The 16,649-nt window shown below is 38.3% G+C and overlaps 2 protein-coding genes across 3 annotated transcripts in view; both read right to left on the bottom strand.

Moving 5' to 3' along the window:
• LOC131963135 (ly6/PLAUR domain-containing protein 1-like) lies at positions 1–11,916 on the bottom strand. Of its 2 annotated transcripts, XM_059328285.1 has the most exons (4): positions 11,555–11,916; positions 7,362–7,496; positions 2,474–2,735; positions 1–1,280 (listed from the first exon to the last, which is right to left on the bottom strand). In XM_059328285.1, exons 1-3 carry the CDS (start codon positions 11,601–11,603, stop codon positions 2,500–2,502), a joined length of 420 nt encoding a protein of 139 aa, XP_059184268.1. In that variant the 5' UTR covers positions 11,604–11,916; the 3' UTR covers positions 1–1,280; positions 2,474–2,499. The 2 variants fall into 2 exon arrangements, with proteins under 2 accessions (XP_059184268.1, XP_059184267.1); XM_059328284.1 differs by lacking the exon at positions 11,555–11,916 and having other exon boundaries at positions 7,362–7,822.
• Positions 11,917–13,785: 1,869 nt separating this feature from the next.
• LOC131962809 (nck-associated protein 5-like) overlaps positions 13,786–16,649 on the bottom strand; it is a 142,762-nt gene continuing 139,898 nt past the window's right edge. Inside the window, exon 19 of the mRNA XM_059327891.1 lies at positions 13,786–16,518. Coding sequence (XP_059183874.1) covers positions 16,207–16,518 — 312 coding nt within the window. The 3' untranslated portion in view covers positions 13,786–16,206. The remainder of the gene's footprint in view (positions 16,519–16,649) is intronic.

Below are 16,649 nucleotides of genomic sequence, written 5' to 3'. Positions count from 1 at the left end.
TACTTTCCCGCAACATTTATTTACATCACATATGAGCAGAATACAGTGTTACTCTTCACAGAAGACCAGTCAGAAAACCGCCATGAACATTTATCAGATGGTCCGTCTCTGTCTCGAAGCTTTTCTGTCTCCAGAGCAGTCAAATGATGCTCAGGTATAAATATGTATCTTAGTTTTTGCTCAGCTTTGGACCATTAATACCATCACATGTGGCAATAAAATACAGTTAGAGAATGTGTGCATGGTTGTTGTCAAACACATTCACTACATATAAATATAACACAGTACATAACAGAAAAATAGCAGAAACAAATAAATAACTTAAACCAATTTTAATAAAATATGATGAAAATAAAGAAGCCAAATGTGTTCTCATTGATGTGATGTCTACATGCAAGATATGAATTATTTTAAGTTGTGATGAATATTAAATTAAAGGGAACTGTGACTGATATCACCCTGAAGAGTTTCTTTAGTGAAAACATGTTGTGCTTCTTTTACTGTTAAATATAAATAACAAAAGATATTAAGAGGAATTATTTTTTTTTATTAATCCATGTAATTAGTTTCTTGTGTGACAGAATCAACTGTTTGATCAATAACACAAATTGTCTCTGCAAATAATTTATGCATCTTTCATATTCCAACTAGTAAAATGTCAATCAATACTGTACGGCAGTGGAAAATATGCATATGTATGATAAATGATATGCTGCAAGAAGAACCCTTCAAATTCATGTTTGCTTGTCATGTCGTAGGAAAATCATATTTTGGGTTTAGTCCTGTCTATTCAAAATATGATTTTTTTTGTATTCAGAACAACAGCCACAGCGTTAACAAGAAAGAAAACAAACAGTGCTGATTCAAAATGAAAATCAACAAAAGCTCACAAAATAAAAGCTTAAATATATCTTTTTTTTTTTTTTTTAACAATAACTTCTACCAGTACTTTTAAAAGCACGTAATAACCAGAAAATAACTTCAGAGCGGGTTCCTCACACAATGCTCCACTTCACAGAAAGCAAAGAAATTGAGAGATGCCTCGATTGCAGACTGGATGGTCCTTCTCTGGCAACAAGAGCGATAAATGATTCAGAGAGCTCGATATGCTTCCACTTCTCCAGCTTTCCAGTGTCATTCTCAGTGGTTACGGTGTTTTATCGATCAGATTAAGAGTTTTTCTCGACGCTGAGAGGAAACAAAGCCAGTGTGCTCGGTGTCCAAATCTGCCCCTTCAGTATATCACAGCACAGATCACAGGTCCGGGCTCCAAGGGCAATCTGTGACAAGGAAAACTGGCATAAATCATCACTTTATCTGTAGATTTCTGTAAAAAGAATAGTTTACTGCCAGACTACAGCGAACAGTGGAACATAATAAAATTCACCTTGCAGCTCGGCAAATATCACTATTTTTTCTACTTGTTTCAAAATATAATAGTTTGTGGTTTTATGTGGGGGTTCACTGCTGTACAAACATGCACAAACATACTAATTATGAGGTAGAATTGAGTCTGTAGTGCGTTGACACAGCATTATATATTAGAGGAGGGGGAAAAAAATCGATACAGCGATATATGCATGGCAATATTATATCAATTCCTGGCCGCCAAATATCGATATTTAGCATCACGTTTACGAATAAACTGGAGATCACTGGTATCATATGAAACTAGAAGATGTATGGAATCTATAGGCACCATGCGTCAGGGAATCGTGTTAGGAATTTGAAGAAATAACGCTGCAAAGTTCAGCTTTTTATCAGTCCTCACTGAGCTAAAACTGAGCGTTACAGCCTTAAGTTCACACCACTTACATAGAGATTCCTGCTAATGAATTATAAATCTGTGTATATATTAGAGGTCGGAATCAGCAGAGGCCCCACGATACGATTTTATCCCATTATGTGAGTCACAATATGATATTATTTCATTTGCCGATATGGTGAGTACTGACATACAATATATTGCGATTTAACTGTTTAACTGCATTTTGTGTCCACAAAATTCAATTAAATCGAGAATTGTTTGTCAAATAAGAGAAAATTCTCAGTCTATTCATCTCACTTCAGTCTTTTTATTTCTCCACAATGAGAGTCAAACCCACAGACTGACCAACAAAGTAGTCAGTCAAACTGAACTGAACTGATATCAAACATGTATGGATGACAACAACTGCAGCATTTTATCAAACTTTTCTCAACTTTAAGATTCACTGCTGTGAATTTTTTTGAATGAAACGTTAAAAAAGCCAAACTTTGCAGCGTTATTTCATGATATCCTGACGCACATGGTGCCTATAGATTCCTTAGAGCTTCTAGTTTCATATGATACCAGTATCTCCTGCTGAAGTTGCAAGGACAATAGATCAAATCTAGCAGGACGTTGTAAAACTAAACCTCAACCAAACACAAGAGCAGCAAAGTGAGGTTTCTTTTCTTTTCTACTATTTGAACCAGAGAAAACAAACTGTACATTTGGGACGTAAAGGGATCCTCCATCTACGTCACAGGAAGGAGCGTCAGCAGCGGCACGAAGCAGGACGGGAAGAGGAGAAGGGGCCGGCTGGACATTGCCGCCGAAGGGACGGGCCGCTTCCTCCGGGGCCCGTTGCAGAGCGGGGTGTTGCAGCAGGAGATGCAGACTGAGTTCAGCCTGCCGGTGCAGAACTGCTGGTAGCCAGAGGAGGCGATGAGGCACGCTCCGGAGGAGGCACAGGACTTCCGATAATGTATTCCTGGAAAAAAGAAGAAAAAATACTGACTGGCCAGTCATGCAGAGTTGAGATCAAGCGGCAACATCCGGGTCTGAGCAGGGAGGCAAACCAGTGTCTTAAGCTTGAATTCCAGAAAATTACAACAGGGGGCGCTGACGGCAGCTGCAGAAGCATTTGGGTCCATTCATTTCAATACAAAATGAGAAAACTTCTGACTTGATTTATTGCCTCAAAATATTTTTGTGGACAACACTATGGTCTCAACAGCTAGTAAAACATCTTCTTCAAGAAAATTTGATGTTTATTGTGTAAATAATGGCCCCATTTAGAAGAAAATAGAAGCTAAAGAATCGTATGATATGGGGCAGGGCTACCTTTGATTGACAGGTCACTAACAAGGCGAGCCGTCATCAGGAGAGAAGAAAATCAATGCGTGTCCACGATGCTGTGTCAATAAAGTTTTTTTTTTTAAAAAAGGACGTTTACTTGTTCGGTCTCATAACTTTGACCCTTTCACACTGTATTTTCACTTTATGACTTATTTCAACATTTTGTTCATAAAAAATGTCTTGTTCAGCGTTTGGTTGGACTAACAGACACTCCAAGGAGTCGCCGTTTAATTTTCTTAGGTAAGTAACGTACATTTAGTTATTGTTTTTTTGCTAGCCAAAACTAATATCCCAGTTTAATGCTACAGAAATACTGAATAATATCACAACAGACTGAAAAGAATAGTGATTAATTTCCCCCTGCTGTAATTAGATTGCTCAGATTGAAGACGTACAGTATAAGAGGCTTGTGTTTTGCAATGCTGCAGCATTATATTGCACTGCAGGGCTGTGGAGCTATTGACTTCCTGTCTGCTCTTATGAACTGATGTTTGTCAGTGTGGTATATGTTACAACAATTTGTATGCTTGTATGAAGGAGAAAACTCATATTCTATAGGGCTGTAACTTTTTATTGCACTCCAGAGCTGCTGCCTCCTTTATAAAGTGATGTTTCTGCATCTGGTATATATTGGTGTTATTTGTAATGTGTGTCTATGGTATGTTATAGCTGGTGTTTCATCATATATGTGGCATTCTTATCATATTATTTATCTACTGTTTTCCGCAGAGTGTTACATTTTATAGGAATGATTTTTATTGATGGAGGGAGAGAAATAACTGAGAATTCCTCCTCTATCATATTCTTTGTATTGTAATACGGTTGCATGTAAAGGAAGCATCAGCACTGCAAGGCAAAGCATAAAATTAACATCTGTAGCGTTGCAGGTTCAGTGCCTTACTGAAGGGCATCACATAAAGCTACTTGCTGCAACCATCCAACCTGCAAACATCCAATCACAAGATAGCGTGTCTAACTATGAAGCAAGCTGTCTAATATACCTCGCCACACATGTGAAGTCAGTCACCTTGCCATACAGAATATCTGACCTCAAGCTGTTTTGTTGCTTCAGGATTTCAGGCAAATGCCTGAAAGAACATTTCCCTTACTGGATGCTCTAAAAATATCTAATCTGTGCCCAGAACGTACACAGCTGCAATTTCACAAGTGAGGAAAACAAAAGCAAGCTTGTCACTGTTGTCCTGCTGTTCCAAATGGCTGAAGCTAGCTAGCTAATTAAGCTATCAATCGCTCCACGGGTTATAAAAATGTTAAAAACACTTCATATTTTCAAACAGTATTAAGAGTTTTGCAAGAGCTAAGGCTTTTAGGTTGAGAAGTGTTTGGCATATACAAGTGTAGGGTCCAAGACACATTATGATCGGATCACTACAACCACTTACCGAGGTGCTCTAGAACTCATTTGACCACGTAGATTTTGATATATATTTGATGACAGAATGCCAATTGAGGGCTACATGGTGGTGTAGCGGTTAGCACTCTTCACAGCAAGTTTTGACTCGGTTCAACTCTGGCCTGTGGCTCTTCTATGTGGAGTTTGCATGTTTCCCCGTGTCAGCGTGGGTTCTCCCCGGGTTCTCTGGCTTCCTCCCACAGTCCAAAAACATGCACTTGGGTTTAATTAGTGCCTCTAAATTGCCCGTAGGTGTGAATGAGAGCATGATTGTCTGTCTCTATGTGTCAGTCTGGAGACCTGTCCAGGGTGTACCGCGCCTCTCGCCCAATGTCAGCTGGGATCGGATCCAGCCCACCGCGACCAGCGTGCGGAGAAGAAGTTAAAGATAATGAATGAATGAACGCCAACAGTCAGAATGGAGAGGAGCACTGCTGTACATCAGACTGGTCTCCCCTCAAAAGACAAAATAAAGCGCTTGTACAGGCAGCAAAATACGACTCATATTTACATTTTAGACTTTCTCCTGCTATTGGGTCAGGAGGGAGGGGAAGTGGATGGGAACAAATGGTGGACTTTAACCCAGGAGAACTTGGGTTGAATCTCATGTCAAAAACAAAAGTAAATTTTTTACGTAACTTACGTTATTTACGTAACTTCTGTGGCTTTTGTGAATCACATTTTTTACGTAACATACGGTAGTCACGTCACCCTCGTAACTACTGGCATTTATGTACAGTTATTAACTGTTTAAACTGTCTTTTATAACACCTTAATAGGCAGTTTTTGGACCAGCATAGGACCTTATGTCGGACGTTTGATCCCATTTGAATTGTGCCACAAATATGTTTTTTTCGTCATCTTCAAAGATAATTTTGCAAGTCAAGAAAGTTCATCCTAATACTGTTGGCATGTAAGAATATGAAAATAGGTAATTAGAAAGACTACAAACACCAGAGGTATAAGTGCCATCATAACTTTCCCTCTCGCTGTGTGTTTCGTAGCCGGATAAACTAATTGGAGCAACGAGTCTTTCTCTTGACTTGCACAATTGAATCTTAAATTGATGAAACACCAATGTCACCATTGGCCATTGGTATACATTTGGGGCTCTTACCTTAAGCTTTTGCAGAATTTTTTGCAAAGATTATGGCTAAATTTCTTTTTTAAAAACCTTTATAGATGACAAATTCAATTAAAAAATTAACATTCTTTATAAATATCTTTAGATGACCCTACCTAAATGGTCAATCTTCCCCAAATAAATTAAAATAATGGTAACTTAGCGGATAAAAAGGATAACTATAATGTATGGCGGAATAGCACTTGGGAGCACTTCGACTCGGCGCAGTAATATCATCACTCCTGACGGAAGTGAGAGGGAGCGGAAGTGATGATATTACTGCGGCGAGTCGAAGTGCTCCCAAGTGCTATTCCGCCATACATTGTAGTTATCCTTTTTATCCGCTTCGAAAAGCGCCACATTTTATTTTGTGTCGCCATACTTGGTCGTTTAACTACTCGTGTAGCTGTATTTAAATAGGGAAAACGTGGAGGAGTTTGGTCGCTTCTAACTGTCCATCTGTGTGGATCCTAATGAATGAACTGGGCTAAGCTAAGTGCTAGCCAAGTGACGCCGCGCGCCAGGGTGATTGAGTGCACGCATTGAGACGCAAGAGGTCTGTATCCACTCGTCTTACTTACCCGAATAACATGTTTTAATATGAAAAAACGGTTGAGTGTTCCTTTAAGTAAGCTAGATAGCCAAACATGCTAATGATTGCAGCTTGTGTTAGAGCAGATAAACACACAATTTAATCATTTTTTAATGCTTTTGTACTTATGGAAAAGGTTGAAAAAGGACTCCACCCTCCAAATTCCCAGACTGGTTAAGTTGGAGCCCTACAGGCTGAAGCATTTTATTTTCTGTAACACAGCACAGAACTAATCTAATGTTGTGTCGCTGGCAGCTGAAGGAAAGTCTCTTCTCTTTGACGAATGAGCCGAATAAAGTGGTCCAGTGAGATAGTGTTTGCCAGGGTTTTGAAAGGACACAACAACACAGAGATGTCTCACACAAAAGTGAGCATGAAATTTCAAACAATGGGGAACATTGGAGGATTGTGTTTGTGTGGGTTTATAATGCATCATGGAATATCTGATGCTACACTGTCTGATGCTTTCTGCAACACAGCGAGTCCATCCACATCAATGATCAATCAATGCGTCTCTCTCCATCTTTGACGCCGAGCAAAGGAACAAATTATTTTAAAAATACACTGAAAACCACATAAGGAGTATTTTCTGTCATTTTATAATGCCAACAGATGCAAACACAGCTGATTTAATTAGCTGTTTATATTCTGCGCCCGCATTACTGGAAATAAATGTCACATTATATCAAAATATCCTATTATAAGTGATTTTTTTTTTAACCTGCTGATTTCCAGACAACCTTGTTTATGTGTCTCAGCTCATCCTAGTTGAGACATCAGTATTTATGTAAATTTGCCGTCCCTGTTGTACATCAACAAAATTGCAAGTGCTTAGTGCCTTAATAACGTTGCTTACACTCGTCTGAATGGCAAAGAAATAAAGCTTAATGCTCGGAGGTCACTTAGATTCTGTGCCGTGTTCAGCCCGGTCTCAGGTTTCCAGACGGTCACCTTTCTTGTGCAGATAAATAGGAACTTAAAATGCTTTTGGCTGCCCCAGACCGTGGATTTACAGCCTTGACCGGCTGTCCTCCCTCCCATAAAGGCATATAAAAACCAAAAGGGCCTACCTCCAGCATCAGAAATACCTAATCAGCACCAAACAGATTAGCAGTTAAGTGTCCCTTACCATCGGGTTTGACCAGCACCTCCTTCTGGCACATGTCCTGTACATTGACGGTGCAGTTGACGATGTACTCCGGCGTGGAGCAGTCATTGTGCTTCATCTCCTCACACTGGTAGCACTGGATCTGAAGGGCATCTCCTGCACCGTGCAGCAGGGACAAGAGAGCGAAACATTCAATTATTAGTGGTATCACAGACATAATTAAGCCCTGAAGAGTGTTTTCCTGCAGATAAATAATACGTTATTTCCTCGAGATATGAGAAAATAATTCAGTTTAAGCTACACCTGCTGTTGTTTGTCAAATGTGGGGGCCAATTTTGCAGAATATTGTTAATTAGCCAAAAGAAATTGAATATGTGCAGATATATGCTTGTAAATCTGATACAGTAACTTTGGTTACAGAACATGATTGGTGATAACCTTTTCATCTAAGTCTTAATATTTTTCAAATTGTCGAGATTTTCCTTTTTCAGCAAGTCCTTCAACCCATACAACCCTATAGGTGGCTTCCTATCCTCTACAACTCACAGGAGTGTTCCCTAAATTAGCGCCCCTAGTGGTGGCAGGAGGTCAAGACATCCTGATAAACATAACAGTTGCTGTTTTAAACTTGCACTTACCTAACTTGGTTAGCTAAGAACACCAAGACTTCTTGGTTAATTCTGTCTGGCTCTGGAGTTCAAAACAGATAACTATTTAAATAGTTCAAAAATGAAGAAAGGCCTTAGGTACTCTTCTGGCAAAAAAAGCTAAAAACGTCTTCAGATGGCTTTTTCATGGTGAAATTCATTCATGTTACAACCCGCACATAACGGCCCTAACAGGGTGTAGCCTTCGGCACACAGTTTATTGATGTGGTTAGGATAGGTTTAGGGAATGGTCATGGTTTGGCTTAGAATAAGTATGTTTGTGCATCCTTTAAGGTACATATATTACCACATTTTAAACATGACGTTAACTAAGCACACAATGAATGAAACATGAAGAATTTGTTTGACCCATCCATCTAACAGCAGCAACATGAAAATGAAGCCAACACTGAAGTGCTAAAACCTGCAGTTCCTCGAATGGCCACTTGAGGCTGGCTCCACAAGTGAGTCAGTCCTCATAGACCTTCATGTTAAAAAATTTTCAGCAGAAATAAACATGTTTACAGCCTGGTATATAAAGATAATACTCTGTCCGTGACAACTGTATAGGGTAGGATTTTTACATAACTCAACCATTTATGCATAACATGTCACTTTGGGTGCCGTCACTAGTGGCACGTTTCGGCAACCAGGCTTTATTTGATCTGCCTCAGCTCACCCCTGCTCCACCTTGGTGCCAATTTTTGGATTAGCCGGGAGTCAGACAGAGTCAGGCACTGCCAAGACTGCGATGGCCCGAGCCACACTGAGCCTCACTTTGGTTCCTCAAAAACCTATGGATGACATCACAGAGACTACATACATATTTATACAGTCTATGCTCCCTATGAGTACCATGTCACTCTTGCACTGCTTATACAAATGACCTATGGGGTCATTTTTTGCTGGATTATTTACAGCCTGTTATATATATATATAGAGTACGAGTCAATAGTTTGGACACACCTTCTCGTTTAATTTATTTTTTGTAAATCTTCTACATTGTAGATTAATATTGAAGACATCAAAACTATGATGGAACGATTATGTAGTAAACAAAAAAGTGTTAAATAAGTTTTATATTTTTGATTCTTCTGCTTTTGCTCTGATGGTGTCAGACACATTAAGAAGGAAAGACATTCCACGGATTAATTCTTGACAAGGTGCCCCTGTTAACTGGAAACCATTCCAGTTGATTACCTCATTAAGCTGACTGAGAGAATAACAGAAGCTGTCATCAAAGGAAATGTGGTCATAGTTCATAGTCTTGATGTCTTTAATCATAATATACAATGTAGAATATCATATAAATAAAGAAAAAACATTAAATGACAAGGTATGTCCAACCTTTTGACCTGTACTTTATATATTTTCCCCATCCATTTATATTTGAAGAGTGCATTAGTGACATTAATCCATATATTCTTTTTCCTCTTTATGTTTTTCTTCTGTCAAGCAGCCGTCTTTGATGGTGCACCAGCTTCACACAAGACTAATGGCCCTCCATGAGAGTGCAATGTCATCTTCTCTATCTCCTGCACACTGTTGTGACATTACACTCGCTAACTGAAGGGCGATTGCGAGCTTTTGTGACTCTCCATAGCACAAAAGCAAGTCCTTCACTGAGTCTAATCTAAGAGGGGTTTATTGACTATCTCATGAGTGTCAACAGCAAGGTTATAGATTCACACATTGAAGTGAGAAAAAGCTGTAAAGAAAGGAAAAAAACACATCAGGAAAGCACAGAGTGCTCCTTTTAACTCCCCTTTTAACCCAAGGGTTTTTATAGGTGATAAAGCTCCATTTACAATACAAACCAGCAGTAAGAGAGACTTGATGCTCTCTGCCAGTGGAGAGATTGTCTGCATGAATTCTCATCCCCTGAGGGTGTAAAAATGAGTGTCTGACTGCTACCATGTCCTCTCGTAAAGATAATATACAGCGCTTCTTGCAGCTTTTGCAAATTTTATCTGATGCTTTTAAAGCTGCCTGGGTGCTCCTCTTATTGATGGAAAATTCATTGTTAATCCGAGTTTGTGACACTCTATGCTGCAGAAACATCTGCAGAAATCATGCTATAGGACCTGAAATAGAGAAAGTGTCCTGTCTATAGTGTTAGGGAAATGTTTTGCAGACACTATGCTTGCTGTGCAACACCTCTCTGCAATATGCATGACATGCTGTCACTGGCAACTCATTGCATCAAAGGTCTATCCAATTTATTGAACCTCTGAATGTTTTAGAAAGCTGAGAATGAAAGCTTCTTTATTGCGTGTAATTACATCAGTCAACTGGGACACTGGATTGTTTTAGATCATGTTGCATTAGTATTATTAAAAAAATACTGAGGGATTCAATCAAAAACACAACATCCAACAAACACGTCTGCCCTTTCTCTCCTGAATATCCCACACAAGCTATTCCTCCCCACTGACATATATTAGTAGTGTAATTATTGAAATGGCACCAAACATTAATCTCAACTCCGACAGCGCCATCAAACGCATCTGATAAAGGTCCACATATAACATCAGAGCCCCAGCCTAATTACTTTAAACCAAGCAAATGCCTGAAAGCTCCATCCATCACCTGGGAGGAGATTGTGAACACAAGGAACTTGTTTTTTTTTTTGGAAGGAATATCTGTCAAACCACAGGGCAGAATCCAGCGTCCCAGCACAGCTTTATCAGAAAATTGCTCCAAATCTGTTTTTTCATAACAGGAAACAAAGGATGATATAAGAAAACAAATATTTACACAGCAGAAAGTGCAATATCTTCTTATCACAATCCGATTAACCAAAATCACCTTAGGCTCTTCAAAACAACAACAATACAATAAATAAAAAACAGACAGGTGTAGGAACAGCTCTGGAAGCTACAGCCTGTTTTCTCATATTCCAAAAGAGCAAAATGGCACAGGAATCTTCACTTTCTTCCCAATGGACTACTGGCAAGAACAAAATACCTCTTTCACAGCAAAAAGCACATATCAGATAAACAAAAGAGACAGATTAAGCGAACCACAGGTTTTAGGGTGATTCTGTCTTTTTCATTCAGTGCCAAAAAAGCGCACAGGAGCCCAGCAGCGCTGCTCCCTCAGCGCGCAAAACCAGCACCGTAAACGCATCATGATTGTTAGTTATTGTCCATTATTTAAGCTCCTTAAGTTTCCCCAAAAATATAAAGTCAGTCAGTCAATGCATGTAATTTACGCACATGTGGCGGTCCGATTTTATGCACAGACTTCCCATGCGCACAAGAAATTAGTTACTAAAAGGCAATAGCTCTGTTTACTTAATAGAATGGCTTCAAAATAAATCATTTTGTAATTATATATGGAAAGACTGTTTTAAATGTAAAGTATGGGTGCAATATATGTAAATAATCAACGTTTTTTGTGATATTGGCTTTCTCCGTGTGATTACGCACGGATGTTGATAGAAAATAAGTATTTTTTTCTCACAAATCACAATATAAGCACTTGTTTTGTTGCACACACTCGCTCCAGACAGAGCCCCCTCACGCTCAGTGAAACGGGGCTGCAGTCTCCCCAACTCGCACCTACCTGCGTCGAGAAAGACTCCGAATAAAGTCGCAAAAACGAGAAGACACATTCTCTCCGAAATGACGCTCGGAGGGGAAACATCAGACCAAATGAACTTGTTCAGACGGAGGCACTGAGGACGAAGCGCCGCGGAGAAAGCCCAGACACGGATCCGCTCATCCTCTCTGCGCGGCTGAGGTGAGAGCTGGAAGCTCCGCCAAGTGTGAAGACTCTTCTCTTCTCCAGCGCAACTGGAGACAAATCCAGAGCGCACAAATCATAAAGCGCACCACGTGACGGCAGCTCGCAGCTGGCATTTTCATATCAGTCAGTTTGTCTTCACGCGCTGATGAAAGAGAGATGGCGATGAAACGCAGTGAGTTTACACATATTATTATGACATTTGAAATATATTTTTGTGATGAAAAGTTTAGTAAATTCATATTAATATGAGACCACCTATAATAAGACTTTCCCCCTATAAAATGTATACTTAACAGGACTTTTACGAGAGCCCTTAATTAACATATTAATGATAGTTAAGAAGAAGAAGAAGACATATAATAGTATATTTAATAATATGGTGACAATTAAGATGATATTTTCTTGTCTTTTATCAGTTTTCATGTGTTGTTAAATAATATCTCAGCAGTATTTCGGTTTTGCAGCATATCATTTTTGCTTCTGGTATTTCTAACAGGGATGGGAATCACTAGAGGCCCCTGGACGTGATATTATCACGATACTGAAGTCACAATATGATATTATTGTAAGCTTAAACTATTTGCAACATCTTTATGCAAAACCATATCTTGCCATATAATTTGGTTTATTAATTTCTTCAAAAGCATGTTACTGTATGTCCCCAAGGGAAAACTTTATCAACAACTCTTTTATAACATATCTCCACTATAAAATTATGTTTTGGTCTGTTCATCTCAATTTAATATTGTCTTGTAGCAAAATGTGAAGGAGACAGACTGATCAATACTGTCATAAAATAAAAAAAGTGATAAATGTTGAACCTGATAAACTGAACTGTTTGTATGTTTCACTGAATGCAATATGTGTGGATTACTGTGTATGTTTTATTGAACATTGCAAAATTATAGTTACATTTTTTATTTTTAACCAATTTAAAACATTTAACTGAAATGAAATGAAACAGACTATCTTAATTCAGCTCTATCTAGTGGACAAAAAAGCAATTGATTTTTGTGAATATTTGTATGTTAAATATGAATTAATTAAATATCGAGATCAATGGGGTCCATGTATTGATGCAATATTGTCACACAAATATTGCAGTACTATGCTGTATTGATTATTTCCCCCCAACACCTAACTATTTATATCAATATATTTTTGTTACATTATTAAATTTGGATTTTCCATTTCATGACACCAATATACAGTCATGGAAAAAAATTATTAGATCACCCCTTTTCTTCAATTTCTTGTTCAATTTAATGTCTGTTACAACTAAATATACATTTGTTTGGACACATATAATGATAACAACAAAAATAGCTCATAAGAGTTTAATGTAAGAGCTGATATCTAGACATTTTCCATGGTTTCATTATCAAGAAAACTATGGAAAATGTCTAAATATCAGCTCTTAAATTAAACTTTTATGAGCTATTTTTGTTGTTATCATTATATTTGTCCAAACAAATGTACATTTAGTTGTATCAGGCATTCAAATGAACAAGAAATTGAAGAAAAAGAGTGGTTTATTAATTTTTCCTTGTCTGTATTTCTATAATATTGCAGAACTTGTAACTACTGAGCTTTTTGTGACATTCTACAAAGTTCTCTGCTCTTTGGATGTTCCCATAATAACTTTATTACATCCCTTTATGTCATTCTTAAACAACCAAATCAAAAACGACAATACTTTTACAATAATCAGATTGCTGTTGGAATCAGTGCAACACTATTACTGTATAAAGAGGCAGACAGAAAGAGAAATCACCTGAGCGTGCGTAAAGTAATTGCGTTTATTTATATGCATATAATTACCCATCAAGGGACTAATGGTTATAAATCCCTCTGCACGGAGTGGAGCGCAGACTTGGAGCAAACTGTCGCCGGCTCTGAGCTCCAACTCCTGCTGACAGATTGTGAGTAGGAGGCGGTGATTACACGCAATGCCCTCGGGGTGAAAGATTTCTGGTTCCCTCTAAACCTTTATTTCCACAGTGAAAGAATGAATGAATCAAGCAAATAAAATTACACACACTCACAGCTTCAATTTGAAATAGGAAATAGTTTCTCATATTTATTTAGGAAATAGTTACATAAAATATAGCATTAAAGTCTGGTGTAACAGACAAAATTGCACACAGTAATAATAATAATAACAATAACATTAATAATAATTACCAAAGTAACACTGCTGGTAACCATTTCTCTTTACAAAGGAACATTTAAGGAGAGAGGTGAAGCATGACAATCACACTACAGTCTGACAGTACAAAATGTGGGTATAAATACTGGACATCTAGAAAAATACACAAGTCCTGTTCAGACTCTCTTCATACAATATTAACAGTTTCATAGAAAAATTGAAACACACAGTCGGCTCTGTTGATTAGCACCAGCTGGTCAAATTCCAGATAGAAATTTGGCATAACTTCACCTAAAAGTTCAAATATGTCTTTAAAATAAAGTGATAAAATATTTTAGTATTAGCTCTTATCGATCAAAATAAAGATTTCGCCTTTAAACAAGAACCCCTAAAGAATTCCATAAGAAAAAAAGATACATGCCATTTTCAAACAGTAGACTTAAAACCTTGGTTGAATGATTGGCAACAATTTACATCTTTTTTTTTTGTTTTTTTTGCATATATCAATCAGCAATGCCCATTCTGATATTAACTTATAGCATTTTTTATATACAACATAATATACACCTATGAAAGGAAAACTGAGGTTTGGAGAGTTCAGGTATGCTACGCTACATGAGACATAAACTAGGCTGTTTGGATGCTGGAGTTTTGCATGAGGAACTCAAAAAGCAGAAGAGTGTTTTTTGTGTTTATGACATTTTCCTGATGGCTGCAGTTTAATTCCTACAATCTACATTAGTCCAGTATGTTCCCTGAGCTACCAACAATGACACTGGGTGCATTCGAGCCAAAAAGCTGGTCGTTTGCTGACCCCGTGTACCAGTCAGACACTGAAAATTATCTCGTTAGTTCATGTATAATGTGGAAACAGAAGATGCTAAAAAAAGAGTATTTTAAGCAGTATTGCGATCATTTTCATGTCATTTGAAGAACATTTTTGCACAATTTTCTGCTTTTTTTTTCTGTTATCAGCTGCATAGCTGCTCAATATAACACACAAAGACGAGATTGGCAACAGGCTTTACCCTTAAAATGATTTAAATTGAACAGAAATTAAACAAAAAGACACTTTCTACTACGCCAAAGTCTATAATGCATTAAAAACGTAGTTATAATGCGGCTTACAGCACTGTCAAATTAAAGCTATAAGCACATATAATAATTCTAACTGCTTTATAACAAGAGTCAGTAACACATTATGAATCATTTTATAATCCTCATAGTTGCAATACATTATATTTACTTTTATAATACATTATAACCAATGTCATGATGCATTATAATGCATTGTTCTAAGAATATAATGTATTAAATCTATGAGCATAGCAATACACTATGCAAAAATGTTTGCATTTTGATACTTGACATAGTAAGTCATTATAAAAGGCTCTATGTGTCATGCTTATGCCAATATTATCACATTATAATGCATTTTTACAGTGATTATAATGCATCATATAACTATTATATGTATTAGAATTACAGCATTTTTGAAGAACTGTGATACTCAACCTTATAAGGCATTATAAAATGCTTATGATTATTGTTATAAAGCATTATTGCTCTTCATGAGTGCTTGTGACTATAATCACACAGTGCTGTATGATTATAACGCAATATAAGTATGTTTATAATGCATTATAAACATGGGCGTCATAGAAAGTGTTACCAATATTGCTTCAAAGATAGACAAAGATGAACCAGGTATTAATATGATTCAACATATTTGGGCAACTTCAGAGGGCAGCGTACATAGCAGCAGAACATAAAATGACACCTTAGGTTTGAATCTAATTTCCTAGCAAACAGGAATGCAATCAAAGCAACAATTTTGTTGCGACTGTACGCCCCCAGGAGATGCCCGGCTTATCTCTGCTTGAATGATCATTCACTTTACACTCCTTACAAACTTTGTACAGTATTTGTTACAGTGCAATGATAAGAAGATCCCCAGCATGGGGGAGGAAAAATTGCAATGAGACAACTTTGTGTATTGCTGTCCAGTTCACCACACCCAGAGTCAAACTATTAAAAGTCCTGGTTTGGTGTTTGGGTTGAGGTTGAAAAAATCCTTGTCTCCTGCTCCGTTAAGTGCTTCGTGTTGTGTTTTATGTGTTGTGGCAGGGCTGTAGTCCAGATCCAGAACAGGCCTGTTGAAGTATTTAAGTAGCAAATGCTTATAGGGGATTTTAAAGTCCAATGGATATACCTGAAAATCCCCCCAGAATAAGAGAATTTGATAAGAAAAAGTGGCCGAGAACTTGTCCGAGAGTCTGAAAACCTGGACGCTACAGCCCTGCCTTCTTTCTCGCAGCCCCTACACTTCGTTGGAGCCCTGACTGGTGCAGGAGGAGAAGCTGTCGTACAGCGAGTCGCTGAGGGAGCCCACGGGATCCGCCCCGGGCTTGCTGGAGAAGCTGGAGGAGGAAGGCTCGTCAGCCTTGCAGCAGTCCTCCCCGCTCTTCCCTGCGTCCGCGTGGCAGTCGCCTCTGCGGCTGCCCAAGCTCGTGTCCGGGTACAGGCTGCCGCTGCTGGAGCTGCTGTGATTCAGCTGGTTCAGGGACTCTAAGGAGAAGTCGAGAGAGCCTGGCGGGGCCCCGACGGCCGTCTTCTCCATGGGAATCTCCATCTGCAGAGACAAAAAAGCAACACGGATCAATAGAGAGCACAAAATATGTTAATTTATGGTAAAGAATTTGCTGCATCCTGAATTTCTAAATGTATGCTACTCTGTAAATAATCCCCATGCCTGTGTAACAC

The sequence above is a fragment of the Centropristis striata genome, chromosome 24 (assembly GCF_030273125.1).
Source record: "Centropristis striata isolate RG_2023a ecotype Rhode Island chromosome 24, C.striata_1.0, whole genome shotgun sequence".
Classification (NCBI taxonomy): Eukaryota; Metazoa; Chordata; class Actinopteri; order Perciformes; family Serranidae; genus Centropristis; species Centropristis striata.
Note: the sequence above shows the minus strand (reverse complement) of the source record. Positions and strands in the feature narration are given on the sequence as shown.

Excerpts from the sequence above, each read along its gene's own strand:
- LOC131963135 (XM_059328284.1), bottom strand. The coding sequence starts at position 7,557 with ATGTCTGTGATACCACTAATAATTGAATGTTTCGCTCTCTTGTCCCTG. Across the intron at positions 2,736-7,361 it reads GGTGCTGGTCAAACCCGATG|GAATACATTATCGGAAGTCC; the intron begins GTAAGGGACACT and ends TCTTTTTTCCAG.